This window comes from Acanthopagrus latus, chromosome 1 (assembly GCF_904848185.1).
Source record: "Acanthopagrus latus isolate v.2019 chromosome 1, fAcaLat1.1, whole genome shotgun sequence".
NCBI lineage: Eukaryota > Metazoa > Chordata > Actinopteri > Spariformes > Sparidae > Acanthopagrus > Acanthopagrus latus.
The window spans coordinates 30,617,940-30,640,588 of NC_051039.1; the positions used below are offsets into that span (position 1 = coordinate 30,617,940).

The 22,649-nt window shown below is 40.1% G+C and overlaps 1 protein-coding gene across 5 annotated transcripts in view; it reads right to left on the reverse strand.

Moving 5' to 3' along the window:
* The window catches only part of LOC119020583 (teneurin-3), a 274,733-nt gene that overhangs the window by 118,215 nt on the left and 133,869 nt on the right, over positions 1–22,649 (reverse strand). The window contains exon 2 of one of the 5 annotated variants that reach the window (XM_037100059.1): positions 21,698–21,889. The exons of the other annotated variants lie outside the window; for them this stretch is intronic. Coding sequence (XP_036955954.1) covers positions 21,698–21,881 — 184 coding nt within the window. The 5' untranslated portion in view covers positions 21,882–21,889. The remainder of the gene's footprint in view (positions 1–21,697; positions 21,890–22,649) is intronic. 5 annotated transcript variants of the gene reach the window in all.

The following is a 22,649-nucleotide window of genomic DNA, read 5'->3' on the forward strand; positions in this document are numbered from 1 at the left end:
GAAACACCCTGAAAAATCCACAGACATCATCATGATGTGTACCACCACACCTCTTTAGGATCTGCGGCGCCATCTTTCTCTGTGAATTACACACTGATTTGTCTTTATGGTGGCGAAGCTTGGCTCTGTGTGAACAAACAATGGCGGAGAATTGGCGAAATGCTGCTGCAACGATAATGTGGCTTATCTGTGTGAAACGGATCAAGAGGCATGTCCCCAATTTAGATAAACCACATTTGTGGTCTGTGGTTAAAGTTAGGTTTAGCGCAAGGTTAGGGTAAGGGTAAGGCAAGTATAGAACATCGTTAGAATTGAGGTAAGTCCAGCAAATTAAGGTAGGTCTATGTAATGCACCCTGTAAGTGACACATATCAAATTTACCATTTCCTTGGCTCGAAATGTGAAATGATGTTTTATTGGATGTTATGAAATTGAATATATGTCCATAATTGACTGCAAACCTTTGCTTTGCAAAGTTAATTCATGCCATCACCTTCTCCTTTCATTTCCTCTCTATTAGGCCTTGAGACGTCATTCCTCCACAAGCACTACCACAAGCAAAGCACCATGCATTTCTTGTTATTGTTGATGTCTGATGATATTCAAATATAATGTGACATGGCAATGAAAACATTCAATGAAAACAGTATAATGAATGTAAACAAATCCCTTTAATTCTTGAATCTTGATGTCTTTGAATCTCTAATCAGATTTAGATGTTTTGTTCATTTCAAACATCATCTGAGACAAATGCGAGAAGAAAAGCATTCCGTTTTCAAAATCAGCATTCAGTGACTGAGAGTTTCCATGTTAACCCCTACGTAATTCTCACTGTGGTGTAGAGGCTGGTCAAGGCTGCTGAGAACTGTAACCCAACACTGTTGTTGCTGAGCTCAGCCTGGATGAATGCTGTCAGTGATTGGCCTTTACAAAAGCCAGCTTGGTTTTCTGTAAAAATATTTGCTCAAACTTGACCTGGCTTCAACTTTTCCCGGCTGTTTCTTCCCAGTGCTTTTTGGCTCCTTTCATGTCTTCAGGGTGCTCTGAAGGAAATGAATGGCAATGCTGGTATTTGATTTACATAAAGAGCATCAAGTCTCCATTTCCCAGCCCTGCTGTTATTCATTCTCCAATGCCCTCACTGGAGAAAATAGAAAGCAAAGAGAATAAAGATGGGATATGTGCAGGAGCAGTGGGGCGGGTGAGGGAGGGCTTTTCGGTTGTACTCATCTTCCTCCCTCTCTGTCTCTCTCTCTCCATATGCTGTTTTGCCAGCTTTGTAATTGCTCCACTTACGCAAACCTTCAAGGCTAAATGCTGAATGCCACACACACACACACGCACAGACAAACAATTCTACATCTGTGTCCCATCACCTTAAATGTAAATCTAAACACCTTTAATTCACTCAGATGCTGAAAAGCAACGCACGCTCTCAAATAACACGCACATACACACCCATACACACACACACACACACACACACACACACACACACACACACACACACACACACACACACACACTTCACTCTAGGTACGGTTTGACTATAAAAATGTGAATGAGAGAGAGGCGGGGAGATGTCTCACTCTGGCTGACAGACAAAAAGCTGTCTTAGTGCAGCTGAAAAATGCTTTTGTGTCAGGATCAATTTCTCATCGGATCTTCCCAGAATACCTCTTATGTGTGTATTTAATAAAATAAAGCCTTAAATCAGCTTGTTTGGTCTCAGTAGAATTTGTGTATGCAAGCTTTATATAGCTTACATGTTTGTCCCCTCTGATAAATTCTGTGCATGAGTCTTAATATTTGGAAACATTCATGCAGAAAAGACAGCATACAAGGACCATCTCATTTACAGTAATGAGTATCCTTATGTATCCTAGCTATAGCTTTTATATATTTTTTTGCCTCTATGCACCATTTTTCAGAAGCACGTGTTTGCCCATCATAAAGATGCACTCATCAACATCGGAAAAGGAAGTGTGGGGTTTGGATTGAGTGCAGCACACTGTGAGAGGATCTCTACCGACTGCATCCGCCAAATAGCCAGCCGACATCACTAAAAGTGACGCGACTGCCCCAGGTAGCGTGAAAAGAGAGGCGTAGTTGTCATGTTAGGAACAGACCACAGGCATTGGGAATGACTGAGTGGTAACATGAATACATCAACTTACAAATTTACACCATGGCAGCATTTCCGTCTTGCTTTGTTTGCAAGTCTTTTTGTTACTTGTCATAATATTTTAATAATAGCAACAACTTGTTCCTCACCTGTTCACAAACAATGCACTAAAGGCCCCTTTTTATGTGAACATGCTCAGAGCCTGATGGTGAATCCTTTAGTGAACAAAGGAAGTTGCTAAACACTGTTGTGGCATCCATTACCTCTGACTGGAGTTTTACACTCAGTCAAGCAAGCTCACATAAAGGAAGCCTTGCTCTGTCAAACAAGCTTCGTACCTTACCAAAAGTGCTCTTCACAAAGCTGCTGAGAGCGACTTTTACTGAGGAATTAAAAATTCTATACCTTATTCAAAATGCCACGGTCAGCACAGTCGTATGTTGAAAAGCGACCTGCTTCTGTGTGATTGAGAAGAGTCACAGCCTGCAGGAACTGCTACTGTGCCTCACCAAGTGACATCCAACTGAGACACAATGTCTCTCACACAGCGGCCTCAGGCAGCTTTTCAGAGAAAGCAGGAGTCATCAGCACAGCCTGGACACTGACAGTGACAGGTATTTTCTAGCTGCCACCAAGAATCACCTGTGGTGAAGCAACAACACTTTATCTGGTTAGTAGTCTTCATCTTTGATTATGCTGTTCCTTGGACATGCAGCACAGCATCTACAAAACACAGTCAAGTGATGGCTACTGAGACAGCTTTCACTTCATGACGTGAGAGCAAAAAGAGGGCAATAGTGATTTGTGTTTGTTGGTGGACAGCAAGTTTCTGATTCATGAATTACCCCCACATCAAAATCCAAAAATCCTAAAATAATGTTTGTGTCCTTAATTTAAATAGATTTTCACTAAATTATCCAGTGCAGAGCCACTAAGAGCTTTCAGATGTTTATGAAAATGGAGAGCAAAAAGATCTTCCTGTAGTGCCAAGGCAGCCAATGGTCACGGTTTTTACTGATTACTCATGCAATTTCTGAAATGGCTGCCAGCATAGTTATTGATAACATGTGCAGAAAAAAGTATTAACTGGAGCAAGACAAATCTGTCCTATGTAGGGTTAGGTATATCTGCATTTTAACCAATAAAGATACCTGGAAATTGTTACCAGTACCAAACAGTTTTGTACTTTACTCCCTCTATAAATACAAAATTATAATTCAGTTTTCAAAAATGAGTCATAAAAAATAACCAGCACCGCTTCAGAGAAGGAAGCACACACACACACACGCACACACACACGCACACACACACACACAGATATGATGATGATAGAGATGATAATTTTGGAAACGATCAAGTATCAGAAGGTATTTGGTCAAATGAGCTTCTCAAATGAATTCCAATTCCCTCACTTCAAGTTAAAATCCATGCACAATCAGTGTTGTGTAATGGCTGCAACCCTCTGCATCAGCTCCCTAAACAAATCACAGAGCGAAGAAAAATAATGGACCCCACTACTTTACTGCTCAAAATCCAATGTCAGCCATCTCATTTATTAAATATTCGTTTTTAAATGGTTTTAAACCATTGCTATGATGAGTGTTCAATATTTTACAGACTTTTCTGGGTTTCACACAAAAAATGACCAAACACCGATGATGAAAATAATAAAACGTAACTGACAATAGCAGAACATGATCAGACTTCTGTGGGGTGAAATAAAATGTTCTCAGTAAGTTCTGGTAAATGAACAGTTTGCCAACTTCTGTTTCATACTGACACATTGATTATCCCTGAATTCTAGTAACTCTCAACATAAAATGCCTCCTTTATCTCTGTTAGTGTATCTCTAGTGTAAACACTTTTGAGACCCGGTGGTCAGCAGTGCTTCTGTTCTGGGTGCAGTCAATACAGGGAGAACCACAGTGAACCAAAAACAACAATATTCAAGCACACGCCAGGATACGATTGATATTATGTTATCAAGTAACATTAAAATCAACAAGGAGTGAACTACCCGCATGTTGCTTCATTAGATTTGCTAATTCCATATTCATACGCCTACTGTCTTTAATTTGATCAACCTATGACCTAACACCACGAGCTTCGCAGCCAAATGGAACCATGTTTTTACCACGCTGACAATGCATCAGCCTTTCCACGCTGTACTCGCGCTTCATTATCAAGTCCATTATGCTTGCTTATGTAGAGAATGCCCAAATCAATGAGATTCCATGCCAAGATTTCACTGCTACCTTGCACCCAGACATTTTCTCATGTAACACATACACACAAGCTGCAGTGGATTGTCTGTATGGATTTTAGGGCTGCCGGCTGGTGTCACATCCGATAATTTTAGGTTTGAGATTTTAGTGGTCAGCCCTCAACGTGGATAAATGAACCTGCAGTTCCACTTTGTCATGCACCCACTTCTCATCAATCTGAATCACCAGAGCCACCTTGCAAAGGAGTCATTCACACAGTAACCATAGCAACAAGCCAACACAATGCAATGCATTGAAAATATGATACAAACCCAGACCCAACAGACGAAATATCCTTTTTAGGCAATCCCAATACTCCAATTGTAAAAAAGAAACGCCCTTTGCTCTGTTCAGTTAATGTAGGGTTAAATCCATTAGGAACCATAAAAAAAAGACATTCAGTTTGGTTTCTTCATTTGAACCCATGTGAACCCTTTTCCCCAAACAAAATATCTCTGCCAGTGTTGCCAATGAGATATCTCTGGTATAGGCCAGTTGATTTTCTTTGTGCATACAACATGTTACAGCACAGGCAAAGTTTTCCTCGCAGCTGAGGCCCGCAGTTGTGTGATGGCCTTCCAGCAAGAGATGCAGCTCTGAGTATTTCCTCCAACCACAGACTATACACAAAGGCTGAAAAAGCAATGGACGCTGCTACATACACAGTAGTCCTTTTCACACAGAGACGCCACATTATCGCCACAGTGGCAGTTCGCCAATTCTCCGTCGCTGTTTGTTCACACAGAGCCAAGCAACTGTGGCGTAAAGACAAACCACTGTGTTATTTACATAGCAAGGCGGCACTGTGGCTCCTAATGAGGCATGATGGTTACAAGTCATTATGGTGACCTCTGCATGTTTTTAAGGTGTTTCCCCGATGTCCTCCTTCCAATCTAAACCCGCTGACTGTTTATAGTCATATGGATGCTGTTATAATGTGTTGTTATTGAGATCTTGATCTACCAAACATCCTGGAAAGTGACAAAGTTACGTTTTCTGCTCTAAATTACATAATTGCATGATTGCCATCAGTAAAGAGGATGCTGAGAGATGCTGTTTTCTCACTTCTCCCAGTATATATACTTATAAGTTGCCAAAACACCTCCAGTTGCCACATTACTGTTGTTTGGTCCTGTAACGTTGCTACCTCCGGAGCCCAATCAGAGCCACAGCAGAACTGTACCCCCTCTCCACGTCTGAAACGTTCACAAAGAGGAAGATGTGGAGAGTCAGCGCATACCTGTCCAATAGTTTTTTTGTTTCTATGGGCAATTTTGTGTCATCTTCTGCTCCACTGTCATATGGGTGCCTCAGGGGTCCACCCTTGGTCTGGTTCTGTTTTCTTTGTACATGCTTCCTAAGGGCCAGGCCTGTTTGGTTGTACATCTAATCATTGTTATGCCAATGACACAGTTATATGTCTCAGTAAAACCAAATGATTATTCCAACTTAAACGCTCTTCAAAACTGTCTAATTGCCAAACAAAATGAATAATTCATATTTCCCTAACTACTAAACTAAACTCTGACAAAACCAAGATTCTTATAGTCATTCCCAATAATTCCTCAAATAATATCTTTCAGTGTATTGGTCCACTTGGCCCCTCGGTCAAACCACACTCCAGAAATATTCAAGTGTCATTCAATTAAGAAACATTTCTAAAATCAGATCAATACTATCGACTCCAGATTTAGAACATATCATTCACACATTCATCTTCTCTTGTCTTAATTTCTGTAATTTTCTTTTTACTGGCCTTAATCAAACTGCCCTGGCTTGACTTCAGCACAAAATGCAGCAGCAAGGCTGTTAACTTGAACTGGTAGACAGCCCATTTCACACAGATCTTAGCGTCTCTGCACTGGTTGCCAATTAAGTTTAGAATTCATTTCAAGATTCTTTTAATTGCTTCCAAGGCACTGAACATCCTAGCTCCTGCTTACATTTCTGAACTTCAGACCACATACATCTCTCACCGGCCTTTCAGGTCACCTAATCAGACACTCTTGGTAACTCTATGTGTCAGTCTCAAAACCAAAGGTTACTGCTCTTTTGCGGTCATGGCACCCAGACTCTGGAACACCCTTGCTTACATTTCCTAACTAGAATGACACTCAGTAGAGCACATACCTACACTAAGGCCCTTCCCCTTTCAATTAAGCCTAGTCACTGTGGGTATCTTTCAGAATCCCCATTATCTCAGCTGCACAAAATGGTGGTTGCAGGTTTACATTATATTGTACTTTCTCATCCTGTAGATACTAGCAACCTAAATATGATGTTTTTTTTAAATTATTATTTATCAAGATCCATGTATTACTCCATGAGAAATAAATAATAATGTTGAAAAACGCCCTTTGGAGAGGGAAAAAAAAAAAAAAAACAAAGTGAGAAATTATTTGATCCATCACTTTATCTGGATCTGTACCAAAAGTAAATCGGTCTATTTTGGGTTAAGATCATTTTCCATCCAAGATTAAAATAAATCTGTTCAGTTGTTTTTGTGCAGTCCTGCTAAAAAAGCAGCAACCAAAAAATTGGTGGAAAATATAACCTCCTTGGCAGTAGTGTAAGTATAAGATGATTATTTAATAGTTACTCTGTAGGTGCTCTGCCGTTAGTTGTATCCATACCACAGCATCCCTGTGCAACATTCAGATGGGCTAGCACTCCTTCTCATTGCTAAATGGCCTCCCAGAGCAACAAGAAACTTAGGCAAGAGGGGCAATGCAAAGACAAAACCTTTTTCATAGAACCAAAGTGGGAACCTGGTCATTGCTTTACATGAGAATGTGAGTGTGTGACTATGCTGTTCACACACACATACAGAGGTCTCCATCAGTGTGATCAACTGATGTTTGCACAGTAAATTGGCATCTCGGTAGAGCAGTGAGGTGAGGTTTCGCTGAGGGACGAGGTTATTTGTCAAAGGCAGAGAGATTACAAGCTTCACTATGACTCTCTGTCTCTATAGTCTATATGTCGATGGCTGTTTCTGTCCTGCACAACACTTATTCTCTCTCTGCATCACTGCCTCTCTCTCTCTCTCTCTCTCTCTCTCTCTCTCTCTCTCAAAAAACCAACTGTCAATTGTTGTCTCAACTGTACCTTTTAAAGAAACAGCTCTATTCAAGGGTTCTCTGGTTGGTTTCTAAAAAAGCTAGAATAAAATATGTTGTCATTGGGAAATGATAATGTAACGGCACACTCTGATGTGCAGCCTTTGAGGAATATAGCCATGGAGAACTTCTAAACAAGCAGCAGTTTCTTTTAAGATTTCTCTTCTTCATGACTGCGTGCAAGAACGAAATTATGAAAAGCAGCAACAAAGAATAAAAATATAGAATAAATAACAAGTGGCAATAATAAGTAATTGTGTGAAATAGAGAGGAGAATAGGTTTGAGTAAATAAATAAAGTAAATAAATAGATCAGGCCCAGTCAAGGGTTTGAACTCCATCACTGGTGAAAGAAAATTGAATGAGCAGAGGAGAAAAGAGTGTACAGAAAAAACAGGAGGTGACTAAGGAAGTCAATTAATAGTTTCAGAAGTAACAACAAAAGTCAACAAAAGGGTGTTAGAAAAGGCGAACAGAGAACAACATGAACTGGAAAAGAAGCAAAATAGAAGGCAGGCGCAGAAAAAAAAAAAAGACAATGCAAAAGACAGAGGTGGGGTGAGGGCAGGAGCGAGAGTTTTCAAAGAGAAAATACTGAAGAGAGAGGGGACAACAGATCCTGGAAAAGTAGAAGGGACTCATCGACGTAGTGAAAGAGGTCAGTGGAAGAGTTAAGACTCGTGGTTCTTGAAGCATGAAAACTCATTCCACCTCTGGACTCCCAGCACAGAGAGGGGGGTGAGGCAGGCCTCTCTCCCCACTGCAGGGTGCATTTGTGGGGCATGTAGGTGGAGACTGCCCCTCGTTGCTCAATGATCCACACCAGGGAATGGATAGAGCTACAAATGCCGCCTTGTAGTTGTATGCCTACGCCTCCAACAAGCAGTCAGGTTGCAGTTTAAATTCATGTCTGTCCAGATTTGTTTAATGTACGTAGAGGAGGAATTTAATAAAAGTGATGAAGTGTGGTTCTTGGGGAAGAACCAAGGACTTACAGCCAGCTTCATCACGTGGTGTAAAGACAATCACCGGTGGCCCAATATTAGTAAAACCAACCAAATCTAAGGTGGCCTACCCAAGATCAGGTTTGCACAGGACAGTCATTCAGTAGATTTACATTGGTGGCTACTGTTAAGGCGCATACATAACAATAGTTACTAAACTAATGTAGGTACATTTGTAACTGAAGTTACTGACGTAAAAGAGACTGTATGGTAGGATGTGATGCTGTTCATAAAAAAGTGCATGTGCTACTCCTCCACATCTTGGTACTTTCATACCCTTCTGTAAGCAGCTATTTTGATCACTACCTCCATTTCTACATGAGTAGGCCTATGTGTTTTTGTAAAGTAACATTACTAATACTTGAGTGCAGTTTTTAGCTACTCTGCTTCACTGTCTCTGCATATCAAACTGACAGCTCTCAATAAGACAGCTAACTGTGTGGAAGAGACTGAATGTATACCAGAATTTTTATTTTTCACTTAAGTATAGGACAACAGAGTCTTAACAGGTATTAACAGATAGGAGCCCCATTTAGAATAAAAAAAAGAGAAAAAAATGTCACCACTGGATGTTTTTTTAACTTGACCTTGAGAAAATAAGTGTTTGTGGTGACCAAAAGAGGTATTTTATGCCAAAACATGATCCTTTCCAAGCCCTAACCAAGTGGTTTTGTGCTTTAGCCTAACCCGAGCACAATCACAGCATTGTGACAAGAGAAAACAAATGTAATTTAGATGAAGATATTGTAAAGTTTCAACACAAAGAGACAGACGTTTTGAACCAGTGTTAATTTCATTAACGTTCATCACCAACCTTTTTTATCAGTGACTAAGACGAGACAACGACAAGCTTAAAATGATCTTTAATAATAAAAACTATGATAAAATGAATGTTTTGTTTGCAACGGCGAGAAAGGACGGGACTAAAATGTTAGTGATGGGCTCAAACACATGATAGTTCCCCCCAATTGTGCATCTGGTTTGCCTGTTAAAATGCAATGTATCCCTTTTCCCAATCCTGAACAGAGATCTGTGTCGGAGCCTGTCCTGTGCATGGGGCAGGCTGGGCTCTCACTGCCTGTCCATCACACACACACACACACACACACACACACACACACACACACACACACACACACACACACTGGCACAGACTGACACTCTGCTCCGAGTAGCAAAAACAGAGACGGCCAAACAGTCAAAAGCGTTGTTATACCTCAAGACAGGGATGAAAAGCTGACGCAGTGCTTTCTAAAAGCGCCGGCTGTTGGTCAAACATCTAACTAGTCCACCTGGCTACTTTATTTTAGGCTTCATTCAGAGTTGATTCCAATGATTATTCTGATTGGCAAGTTGTGATTACCAGACTTTGCATTTCAGTCTTAGCTTCCAAACAATACGAGCATAAGGACAGAGAAAAAGACAAACAGACAAAACATGATTTGATGGACAGACATCCACATTAAACGAGGTACTTAAGGAAAAAAATGCTGTCAGCGTCTTGATCATTGCAAAGTAAGCATTAATAAATGTTGTATTTTCCTTGACAACACACAGATGTGTGTCTAAATGAATGCATACATTTCTCTATTATGTTCAGGGACGTTTCTTTGAGTGAATCAAATATCCACAGCAGTCACAGTCACAGACAGAGAGTCCAGATTGCATCAAGACTCCTGTCTGTGGTTCTTTTAGGCAACAAAATGACTTGGTTCATGTTGGGGAAAGACTGTGATCTCAGACTGTCAGTGCTGAAATATATCTGTTAAACCACACCATGAGGTTTCCCTAAACCTAACCAAGTGCTGCCAGTGCTGCACTGAACCATGACAAGTTTTAGAATGCTGTTCTCATAGACTGCTTATTTTGGCAGAAAATAAGTGGAATACATTGTCACTGTCAGGTACATTAATAAAGAGCATGTCCTCACTATGTAAACATAAAACATAATTTGTGGCAGCAATATATTTCCTGGAAAACATATTTGCTGCTGTAAATTAGTCCTATATAAACATAGTTTCTAGTAGCACTGGCTTTCCTCTGAAAGTTGAATGTGCGATGTGCCCCAGCCTCTTATTTTACAGTTTTATTTTTTTTTGTACAGGGACCATTAATTATGCAATCTAATGTCAGATGCCTCAAAAAGTAGAATGGAGTAGTCATGGTAGCGCTCTTCCTAACTGTGTTCCTGAATACTCGTGCTGTAAAATTTGAGTTTTCATGGCTGCTGCATCTGACAATGCACATCTCCTTGTAAAAAAGAGAGGTGTAGGGAAAGGGAGGGGGGGGTGTCAAGCCTACGTAAAAGAAATAGAAAGTGACACATGTATTAAGGCAAGAAGAGAAGAGAAGGCATGAAATGAAAACATAATGGGATGCAACAAAGAAAGGTAAAGAAAGAGTGTGAGAGGGAAACGAGTCACCGTGTTTGTACAACAGTGACTCTGAGACCATTTTAATGGCCACCTTAGCATCAAACTAATCCTCTTAGACACACGCAGAGCTGGGAGGGGATTTCACTACATGTAATTAAAGGAGTCATTTAAGCTACACTAGTCCACTGTTAGTAAAAAAAACTCAAAAAGTGACTATTTGAGAGAATGTGTGTCTTACCGTGAAGTGAGTGAGTCAAGACATATATTTAATGCTTTTGCAAAATTAAATTAAAAAAGGTTGAAAAAAAATGCTAAAGTGTATATATTTAAAATGTTCACATTAATGAATTCTTGCTATTGTTGACAGCCCCGAACTTTAGTGTTCAACGTGTCCTCCATAGAATAAGGGGTTAAGACAAGACGGGACAGTGTGAGAAAAGACATTACTGTGATTTCTATCCAGGAAACACAAACATGGAATTTTATTTTTTCAGAAAACATTATGATAAATTATATTGTGCATTCTGTTATATAAAATATAGGCTAGATTTCAATTTGTGCTGATATTTGTATTTTGGTTGTGAATGCACACATCTCCAGCAATGAAATGATGAAACTTGACATTCAGTAAATCCTTTCCCAGACAGGCTTTGCTAAAAGTCAGTTTCCCCAAAACATAGAAATCATGCTCAGCTCAGGTTTATGTCAATTTTGTTGAAACTGAGTCTTATTTCAATGCTGTTGCAGTTTACAATGACTTATCATATGCATGAGAGAGAAATAGCAATAGCCACTTTGTGCAGACAATTTTTCCTTTGTCATTTTAGGAATGAAATTCAAATTTCATTCAAATTCAACAGTATCTGCTCAACAGCAAAGCATGAGGGAGTCCTTCCAAAGACAGCTGGAACAACAGTAGCCGAACACTGTCCTCCCACACACTACACAACAGAGAATTAGCTTATTTAAACCTGTGCACAGAATTTATGCACAACATGTCTGGTTCTTGACTCCCCCAATGGTAATTGTGATAAAGTGCTTTTTCTCTTTTTCTTTTGTTGTTAAGCAAAAAAAAAAAAAAAAAAAATCCATGTCTAATGAACCATGATGTCTGAGTACAGAAAAGCAGAAAATCAGGACAACGTCGATGTATGTTAACTTGCTTTGTTCGTCTGTCATTTCCAATTCTCACCACGTAGCGGTGATGGGCAAAGGAGGTGAATAAATGAGCCCGGCCGAGCTGCGATGCCAGTATATCCTGCGCAAGATCTCTTCAACAGGCTACAATGTATTTTCTCAGTTTGATTCTGATACACTATTACGAAATACACCATTTAGAAAAATGCATGTGTGTGTTTGTACATACAGTTGGGTCCAAAAGTCTGAGACCACTTGAAATGCTTCTATTTTGCGTTTGTTTCAAAGGTAATTCTACTTTTTCTCATTAACTGATAATGACTTATTATAATGACTGCAGCCGTCAGAAACACAACATCAAAACTGTATTCACTGATTTTGGTGAAACTGGATCTTGTAGTGAGATACGTCAATCCCTCTAGTCGCCCTCTATTTGACTCCAGCCAATAAACATGTTCGTCTGTATGGGTTGGCTTCATAAAAAGGAAATTTCAGTGCAGTCAACTACTTTGTTTTTTGTTTTTTTTGTTTCAACTGTAACAATTGTTTTTGACTGCACCAAAGGTGCTTCATTTCCATGGTAATGTGTCTAAATACAGCCAGTGAGGCTGATTTGGTTGAGAGTGAAGAGGCTCAAAGAATGAATGGACTTCCAGATGATTGGGGAAGTGATACTGATGGTAATGAATAGATAACGTATGTGACAGAGTAAGGTATCAGTATCTGTTTCTTTCCTCTCCCATAGCTGATTTAGACAAAACCCTGGAAAAAAGACAATTTCCCCTCTCCCCTCCAACTTTAGCTTGATCTCTGTCTTTACTTTCACAACCTCAATATCCTCTCATCACTTCCCTCCCACTCCTGCCGTCCTCTTCACCTGACCTCCTCTCTCACTTTCCTATCCTTTCTTCCAATCAGCTATAGGCAGCTGCAGCCTTTTCATAGCCTCTCATCAGTCCTCCACATTTCTCTCTCCTTATTGTAGCACCAGTGCACTGACCCCTCATCCACCCTCCCTCTCCTCTCTGTCTCTCTCGCCCTCATTCTCTCATTCATTTTCTCCTGCCAAGTCAGCTCTCGGTGCCCTCTCCCTCTTTCTCCCTTCCTCTATCCGTTCATTTACTCTCTCACTTTGGCCAAGTAATTAATATGGAAGACTGTGTTCCACTGAGGCACTGGGTCTTCTTTTGCTATTTCTATTTACTCTTTCATCTTTTTTCCTTGTCCTCTTAGCTACCAAGATTGTTTTTCTTTTGTTTTTACGTACTGCGTGTCCAACTAGTTGTTTTCATATTCCCTCACATTTTTTATTTTTTTTTGCTCTCCCAGCATTCTTTCAAAATCAAATTGACGTTATTGGGTTGGGTATTAGATGAAAGGCTTCAAGGTTTAAAATCTGAAAATTGCTGGATGGAGTTCACATACTGACTAAATGTTGCTGTTGTGTAGATTTACAAGCAGAAGTGCGATAACAAAGGTGCATCATGAGGGTGATTCTGGTAGAGAGGCTGGAGGACAAATTCAAATCAAATGGATCCTTTTGGGCACCTCTCCTCACCAGAAAAGTAACACAGCAGATGATTCAGATTACTGGGAAAGCGGAAATGACAATATTTTGACGTGGCATTGCTAAAAGACAGATTTAATGAGGTTGAGCTGGATGGCTGGATGCACAAATAACTTAATTTTGATTAATCTTGATTATACAACAAGCAGTTCCAAAATAGCAATCTGACTGATTAGCCACACAGACCACCTTATTCATCACTAAAAATATTACTCCATCATTTCCATGGCAACAGTAGCCTTTTTCACACAGAGAAGCCGCATTATCGCCGCAGCAGTGGTTTGCCAATTCTCTGCCGCTGGTCATTCACACAGAGTGAAGAATCTCCGCCTTAAAGACAAACCGCTGTGTAATTCACACAGAAAGACGGTTTCTCGGGGAAAGTTCACTTAAGCCTTGGTCTGGAGGGCTGACCATCACAATGATTTTCTTTCAACACAAACACTTTGTGAGTTAAAGTTTTTTGTCTGTTTTTCAGACGGAAATGTGGCAAAGAATCAGCAAGACAGACAGGAGGACAAACAGGAGGACAGACACTTCTCCAGGTACAGCTACAGTAGTATTTTCCTCATATAAGTTGCCAAAGACAGTTACAGTTACTACATTACTTTAGTTTGGTCACGTAACGTTTCTCTGTGAGACATTTGTCTTTATTTAGTCGAGTGAAGGACCTGTGTAGTTATCAGATTGTCAGATCGACACGCCCTTGATACACATCGCTTGCTTGTCCATTCACAGTGGCTCAGTTTGCCAATTTCACCCCTTGCCGCCTCTGAGACTTTAGAGGAGGGGGCGGAGCATTGGCCTAGGATCCCTGCATTCAAACGGCAGTGTGAATGGGGCCAGTGTGACTTCCAGAGCAGGAGCAAAAACACATACTATAATCAGTGTTTTAATGCAGGGTGTGATTTGTTAAAAAATCAGAGGGGGATGTTTTTGAAACTCATTTTTTTACTCATGAAAATATTTCCTGAACTTCTGTGGGCCTATATACGTCATGACCTGTATTTCTTTTATCTGTTGACACTGCATTTGTAGAATTACAAACTTAAACAAAACCATTTCAGAACTTGAACTTAACCACTACATTTACAGAAAGACAATGATCTCACCGGCTCACACCCCCTGCACAAAAACATGTCCTGACAACACGTTACGGTGGCCAATCACATAATTTGGCGATCAGAGTGTGACTGATGCCACAGTAGAGTGTAACGTAATGTGTTGAGTGTATTCAGTCAGTTTGGCTTTGTGAACCAGTTTAAAACACATCCATTGATGCTGACGATCACTGTAGGACTGGCATACTTAACCCACTGTTGCAGAGGCATGAATGGAGATCACAATGAGAATGGAACAGGTCAGTAGCGGGGAATGTTGTTTAGCATGGATAAATACTACAGAGGGAACACTACAGACATTTCTATCTGTGCCGTTAAGTCTCACTTCCACTTCAGTCTGGTCTTGTGTCTGGCCCCTGGGGCCCATCCATAACACAGGGTCTGGCAATCCCAGATGAATCCAAGTGAGGTGTATGGATGTAGAATTTAAATCTGTCGGAAAAATCAGGGAAAAATAAAACATTTTCTACAGATTAAGTCTAGATTGAGCTAGCAATCTATGTTTTTCTATGTGTGGTATCAGTTTGGCAAATCCCACCATCTCTAGAGATCATTAGTGTCAGCTCAAGGCTGACTGAAAGGGAATAAAGAAATGTTATCTGACACTAGGTCTTTACTGCAGGATGGCCTACTTGCTGGAGTAGTAAACTAGGTTTCATGACATAAGAATCTACAAACTGATCACACACATCCTGTCCTATGCTTTGATGAAAGAGTGTGCTACAACTGACACGCAACCATGCAATCATTTCACAGCAGTGTACTTCAGGTGCACCACCACCATGTGACTGACAACAACAGAAGAGTTTGAATTGAGGTGTGGTTATGGCTCCCACCACAGTTCTCACAAGACCAGTCCTACTCTTCCTGTAAAACTGTCGACTCATTCAAGCTCGGGGAAGGTCCGCCTTTCTTGTGGTCTGATACAGTGGCCTATTAGCTGTAGCCCCACCATCAAACAAACCAACCTATCCAGCCACTCTCCTGGTCTTCTGTTGGTCCTCTTAGGGTCACTCATCCTCTGGAGCAGATGTGTCAGCCAACAGCACCTTTTAGATAGAAAAGAAAGCCTTGTCTATCTAAAGAGGAGGTGTAATATTCCCTCTTTTCCAAAAAGCCGCCACTTGGCTGCCACTGGTGTAGGCATAAACGTGACGTGACGTGAAGCACAAAGTTGGACATGAACAGTGAAGCAGATCGAATTTGTCTTCAAAATAAGAGCTTTACATTGAACCCCATTAGAGTTTAGAGCTGAGTTCTTGGAGGGGGGCTTTCAATTTGAAAGTAGCGACTGTTAGTTGCTTGCTGCTACAACAACAAGTGGACAATGAAGGCAGCTAGAGAGACAACGGAGACACTAGCATCTCCCGGATTTCAGCAGCTTGCCAGTTGCTCAATCTTGATGTCCGCTGATGAAGTGATGGACTGACTGCTGTGATCAGCTGCTTCCTGGTTTTAAAACTCCCCGGCTGTGGGTCGCACAACAGCGCACATCATAGACACCTCCACCCATCTCGCGCAATTGCCGGCACATTGACGGCTCAGATTTACACAGTAATGGAGGTGGAAATAAGTGTACCCTCCGAGGCGTCAAATTGGCGGACCAAAACAGACCCCCAGTTTACCATCTTCTGTCTAAATCTGCGGACCTAGCCACAGGAAGGACGGCCAAATTGGTGGCTAATGTGACTGGTGTGACTACAGGATCAACTACAGCCCCTAAAGATCAATAATTATGGGATTTTGACGAACATGAAACTTTAGTGTTGTGATAGACTTTTTGGCGGAGGGTTTATTTAGTTTGAGAGCTAATTGTCCCACAACATTAGTATACATATCTATTAATTTGATCTTTAAATTAAAATTTAATTTAAATTAATTTCAGTTATTTATTACATAGTCAATTCAATCAATCAAATGAATTTGTTTAGCAAATAAAGAATACTTTCATTTGGGTCCAATGACCTGGTGGCAAATTCATATTACAGAAAAACCACTTGACCCATGATTCAAAACTAAGAACACAAATCTGAAAGCACTGCTGTGCTGAAAAACAGCAGGGCAACAAAAGTTTAGCACCAAGGACGAGGACAAATCATATATATCAAAAAGTAAGAAGGTTAACTCTGGCATTGTAGTATATAATTTAAAATATTCCTCCATCTGGGTCTCATTTCACAGAAAGGACAGTGCACTCTTTGTCAAACACAGAACTGTTCTCTCCACTCCCTTCTAGACTATCTCCTTGTCTGTCTCTCTGTCTCTTTGGATGGAGTCTGCTACAACATTTTGATTTACTTAAGTGACTCCACTCTGCAATCAGCCTCAGACGTGAGCTGTGTGTTTGTGGCCTTTTCCGTGTGTGTGTGTTTGTGTGTGTGTGTGTGTGTTTGACGCTTAAATCCCAGCCACCAGCCACTAGCCTGAGGTTCATTAGCCTGATCAATGATTCGCTCTCTTCTCTTTGCTCCTCCATTTTCTTTAAAATATAGTTTTTCGCAGTTTGACCCCACTTTCTCCATATAGGCCTCCTATCTAAATCTCATTGATTCATTCTCATGTCAAGATGGATCATTTTTGTCTTTATTCCTACAATTCATCTATGCAAATGCTCCCTCTCTCTCCCTTTCTCGCCCTCCCTGCCTCACTCTCTCTCTCCCTCTCCCTCCTCTGGTTCATTCAATGACTCATTGATTAGTTCTGGTGTTGAGGAGAATTGCCTACTTGGTCCCAAAGTAAAAAGCACTAAGTGTTATTCACGTTCCTCTCACTGCCTCGGTACGCTCCCTTTGGCTTTCAGTATAGACGCTGTCAATAAGCCTTGGCGTCATCCCGCCGTTTGCAAAGAAACTGGTCTTTTTTCTGTTGCTTTTTCCGCTCCGAGCTGATAGCCTTGGCGTCTCTGAGGCATCTATAGGCTGGGAGGTGGAGCGTTGTGGGTGTCTTTTCAGTCTTACAAGGAAAAAGACAAGACTGTTTGTGTTGGGAAGTGCTGTGTTAATATACAATCTCTGTTCACCCGTCTTAGACCAAATGCCAGCACTGGGTTAAAACAATTCATGGAGTTAGTACTGGCTTTTTTTGAAAAAAAAAAAACAAAAAAAAACCAAACAAACAAAAAAAAAGTCCAGAATTGATGCACTTGACTTTTGATGCAGATCCAGATAAAGGGGCAGATCCAGGGATCCTTACTTACTTTAAATACTTTAATTCTATTTGCCATTGGATTAGGTCTGATTGAATGAAAGGGGACTGTTGGGCCCTGGTGGAGGTATGCACTGTATTGATCTGGTTATAGAATAAATCAGTACTATTATCTATGGCAAACATCATCCTAAACTGAATCTAACATGACATTTTCATCAAATTGGATACTGTCTTAATTTTAATGTCATGTCTTTAAAATTGAAAACTATAATTTAATTGCTGTTACAAGCTTTCAGTACACAACATCTGGTAAAACAGGTTGTCTCAGGCAGCTATATGAGGATTAATCTCCATCAGAATGTAACTGACTTCTCAGAATGCATATTCAGTAACCTACAATCACATGTGGCATTCTTGCAAATGCTAACTAACTGTAAATTATAATAATAAGCCACAGTAAATAAGAATAGAAGTATATTTACCTGCTGTGGCACCAGGTGACCTAAACCTTACTGGTATTGTTTTAAGATCATGAAACATCTTATTTATACATTTTACCCAGAAAGACTCTCCCCTCCATCCATGATGTGCATACATCAATAATTAGACATATAATAATTCTCATTTTATAAGACTGACAATGAAACACATGCTATACCCAACAAATTCAGAATGAGAACTTCTCTGGCTGTCTATGAGCTTCAGTGATGATACAGCTCCTGTCCCTAAGCAGTTAGGTTAACTACAGGGAGAATGCAAGAGAAAGCCTTGGCCTGAGGCAGCAGTGTGAATGAAATAATAAATGATACCTTGCCTATGTCCCATCCTGTGCTAAACCTTGAGGAAGGAATAAAAGAAAAGGGTCACTTTTCACTAAACAAAGAAAAAAGAAAGTTGTGCAAGTGCACAAGTAAAGTGGAACGACAAAAAAACAAACAAAAAAAACAAACAAAAGAAACCCACTGAACCCAGGAATAACTGGTACTGAACATGAACTGATACATCAGCTGATATTATAACAAACTGTAAAGCCGCCTGAGGTATTGTGATTTGTGATTTTGACCTCTACAAATAAAATTTGACTTGACATTATTCATGTGGAGGAAAATAAAAAAAATACAACATTGAATGAGTGCAAATACTACTTTACCGACTTAGTCATTAGTCATATATATATATATATATATATATATATATATATATATATATATATATATATATATATATATATATATATATATACACACACATTTTCTTTTAATACTTTTTTTTTATCAAAGATGTTCTAGTCTTAGGGTTAGTCTCCCTGTAGCAGCATTATTCATCTGCCTTTGAAGAGAATTAAGCATAACAAGATATATATATAGTATATTGAGATATAGCCTAAAAAATATTGGAGCTAATTTTCAGGCCTTATATTGCCCAGCCCTACATTACAGCAACAATGGCTTTTTCAAGGAGACAACAGAGACGTAGTGACAGAGAGCTGAGGGAGAAGCCAAAGGGCTCAAATATCTAACATCCACTGTTCATTCATTGAACCACTTTCCTTCAAAATGAGCATTTCCCTGCTAACAAGTTCATATTGTACAGCAATTATTTCAGGTTAGTACTATTGTAAAAATCTAAAAATTAGGTATTGACTGCAACTATCACTAATCAACATAATCAAGACAACATTTAAATTTTATCAGTCATTCGGTTAAAAAGTCAAAAACTCTGATGCTATATGTTGATAAATATAGACCAAATATACTATTCCTGTTGTAGTTTAGAATGTTTTGCAAGTCAGAGAGTAAAAACACATGACACAAACTCCTGTGTTTTACGACGATGGCACAGACTGAAGTGTGTAATCACTGAGCCATGAAGAGCTTTAAAATGTTCATATGATCTTTCACGGAGCTATTTGATTCTGATTCTGCGTCAGTAAGGCCGACTTTCAGTAACTGCCTTTATGAACTGAAACAGTCTGTCTCTCTGTTTCCATCACTCCATGCAGCCGTCTTTCTTTTTCTCACTCTCGTTCCATCCAAATCTCCTCCCTCTGTAGTTCTCTCTTTCATGCCCTCTCTCCTGCTGTAGCCTGACTCAAATTGTGGTTGTCTTAGTTCCCTTCTTCAAACCATCAAAGTCTGTTTCCTATCACACTCCTAACTATAAGAGGGCTGTTCCAAGGTCATTGGCGAGCCAACCTGACTCAGCATCTGGTGCTTGTCAACCTCTAAAGGCGAACAGGTCTCAGATCAGCCGTCTGATATCAACCAAACTCAGCCTTTGTGGCCCCATCCAAACAGCCCGACACTTTCTCCCTCAACTTCTAGCCGAACATTTGCCACGAGGAGAGCCACCGAGAGCACGTCTGACTGCAACCAGAGCAGATGCTCAATGTGCCTTATTGTAGTTAAATAAGCTCTTATGGTTGGACTGTTATCAAACAAGACAGCTGCCTAAATTGATGTGTCCACTGCTAAAAATGAGCATGAAAAATATTGTCTACATTATGTACATATTGTCTTCACTAATGTATTGTCTAGTGTCCTAGACTATGGAAGCATAAAAATCCAAGTCCAGTCACAGGATAAATGTTGGCAGGTAACAGTCCATTAAACCACTCAAATGTTCACATTTCTACATGTACTAGGCTATGTACAGTATAAACATTTCTACAAAGAGGAGATGGAGGTGGAGTTAGCTGAGAGGGCTGAGACAGTGTTTCAACATCAGTAAGTGTCCAACCAGTTGACATTTTTACTGAGACCTCTTGACAATTCCAAGCTGTGTTTGTCCAGACAAAACCTGTGTCGTAAGCCCAAACAAGATCTTTTCTTACATCTAACCAAGAGTTTTGGGTGCTACAGTGTTGTCACAAAATAAACAAAAACCTTAAGAACGGTAAGAAATGTACATTGCCAACATTTATTCTGGCAATTTGGCTGAACAATCCATGCAATGATTTTGGCAGATAGACTTGGGGAAGAAGTAACAGAGCTTGAATGTGTGAGGATGACTATGATATACCTCTGATTACGGCTGCTGCAGCAAATATGTCAGTTATAAACAGAAGTTTTACATTTCAGGAGATCACTTTCAATATGTCCTGCTTTCATGAAGTCTTGCAAAGGCTACTCCATCCCACTTTCTATACTTGTTTGTTTGTTAGATACCAAGAATCACCTGCACTTGGACTGTCGAAACGAATTGCTCTCTTTTGTTTGAATATCTTTTAGTGCAGCACACTGAAAGTCATTAGAGGTTCAAGCCTCCGTGTGTCAGGAGTGATCTCAACATTCAACATACATCAACATGAAAAACAGGAATCCAGGGAGGCTGAACAGAGTATAGAGGAAGATAGGATGAATTAAGTTGACCTCAAGGATTATGTCTGTTTGAAAATCAGTTACTGAACTACTTGTTTTAAAACCACCTGTCATCCTTTACTACTTGTATAGTTATGACAGAAATACGTGTACGTTCAGAGCATGTCACATTTGCTGCATTCATTTCCTGCAGCAGCTGGATGTTTAGATTGAGATGTAAAAGTTCCCAAAAGGAAGGAGTGGAAAATAATGTGATCTCCAAAATAATCCATTCATGCTCATCTCCTACACATGAAAGTCAAAGCCAAATGCAGACAGAGAGCAATATCCAGTTGAAATATCTAGTTTTTTTTATGAACATATGGGATGACAAAACCCTGTAAGAAAATTGAAACTATTGAATATTAAATCATGTGCTCATTTCTATGATTTTTGAACCTTGTTTTGAAATGTATACAATAAGACTGACATGAAAGACCTTCTTAAATGTTGCAAATGAGGTGAGTGAAGTGCTTTTACCATGTGTTACAGGTAAGTACAATCGGGCTGCATACTCCTCTTCTTCTTCTTCCTCTTCCTCCTCCTCCTCCTCTTTCTCTGAGTATGGCTCAGCCCTGTCACCTAACAATGGGTTGCCATGTGGACTGGCTGATTGTGGGTGTGATTGGTCAATGACAGATGATGGACAGGAGGGGGAGGGCATTGGAGAACCTATGAAAGAACACAGCCCAAAAAAAGGAATGATGAACTTGAAGAATGAAAAAAAATGTCAACAACAAACAGAAACCAATAGCTTAAAATGACACAGCAATGACGTGTGGTGTTGTGAGCTTATGGTGTGGACTGTGGATGAGACTGACATAGTTACAGCGACTTAAGGACAATTCCTGGTTAGAATTGCCGAATAGAGTCACAATAGAGACGTCCCGAGCTGCTTCCAAAAACCTGAACACACACTGTTAATTCAGACCTGGGGTAAGTCCTACAGTCTTTCACAGACCCATCCATCCATCCCGTCCCTCTCCATCCCTCCCCCATCTCCTCCTCTTCACTCTACACTGTTACACATTCCATGTCAGAGATGGATAAGTTCCACATTGCATCTCTACTGCCACTGACTTCTGACTGAAAGATGGTGAGACCAGACTCACAAGCAGAGCGTGCAATCAATTGTGTATCGATGTGGTAACCTTGACATTTAGTGACTTCTGAATGCTAAATGGCTTCACTCTTTGTTTGTTTGTGTTTGAGAGTCTTTGTGTGTGTGTGTGTGTGTGTTTTGCCCAGACAGATAACTCTGGCCAGCCTTGCATTCCATACAAATGTGCTGGCTCAAAAGAATGAAATTAGATGTGAAAAAGCAAAGGAATTTAAAAAAAAAAATCATTAACAGCACCCGCCATGGTGGCTGGCTTTACAGACGAAAATGTGTAATGTCTCTATCTAAATTCCTTGATCTCTCACATTGGTA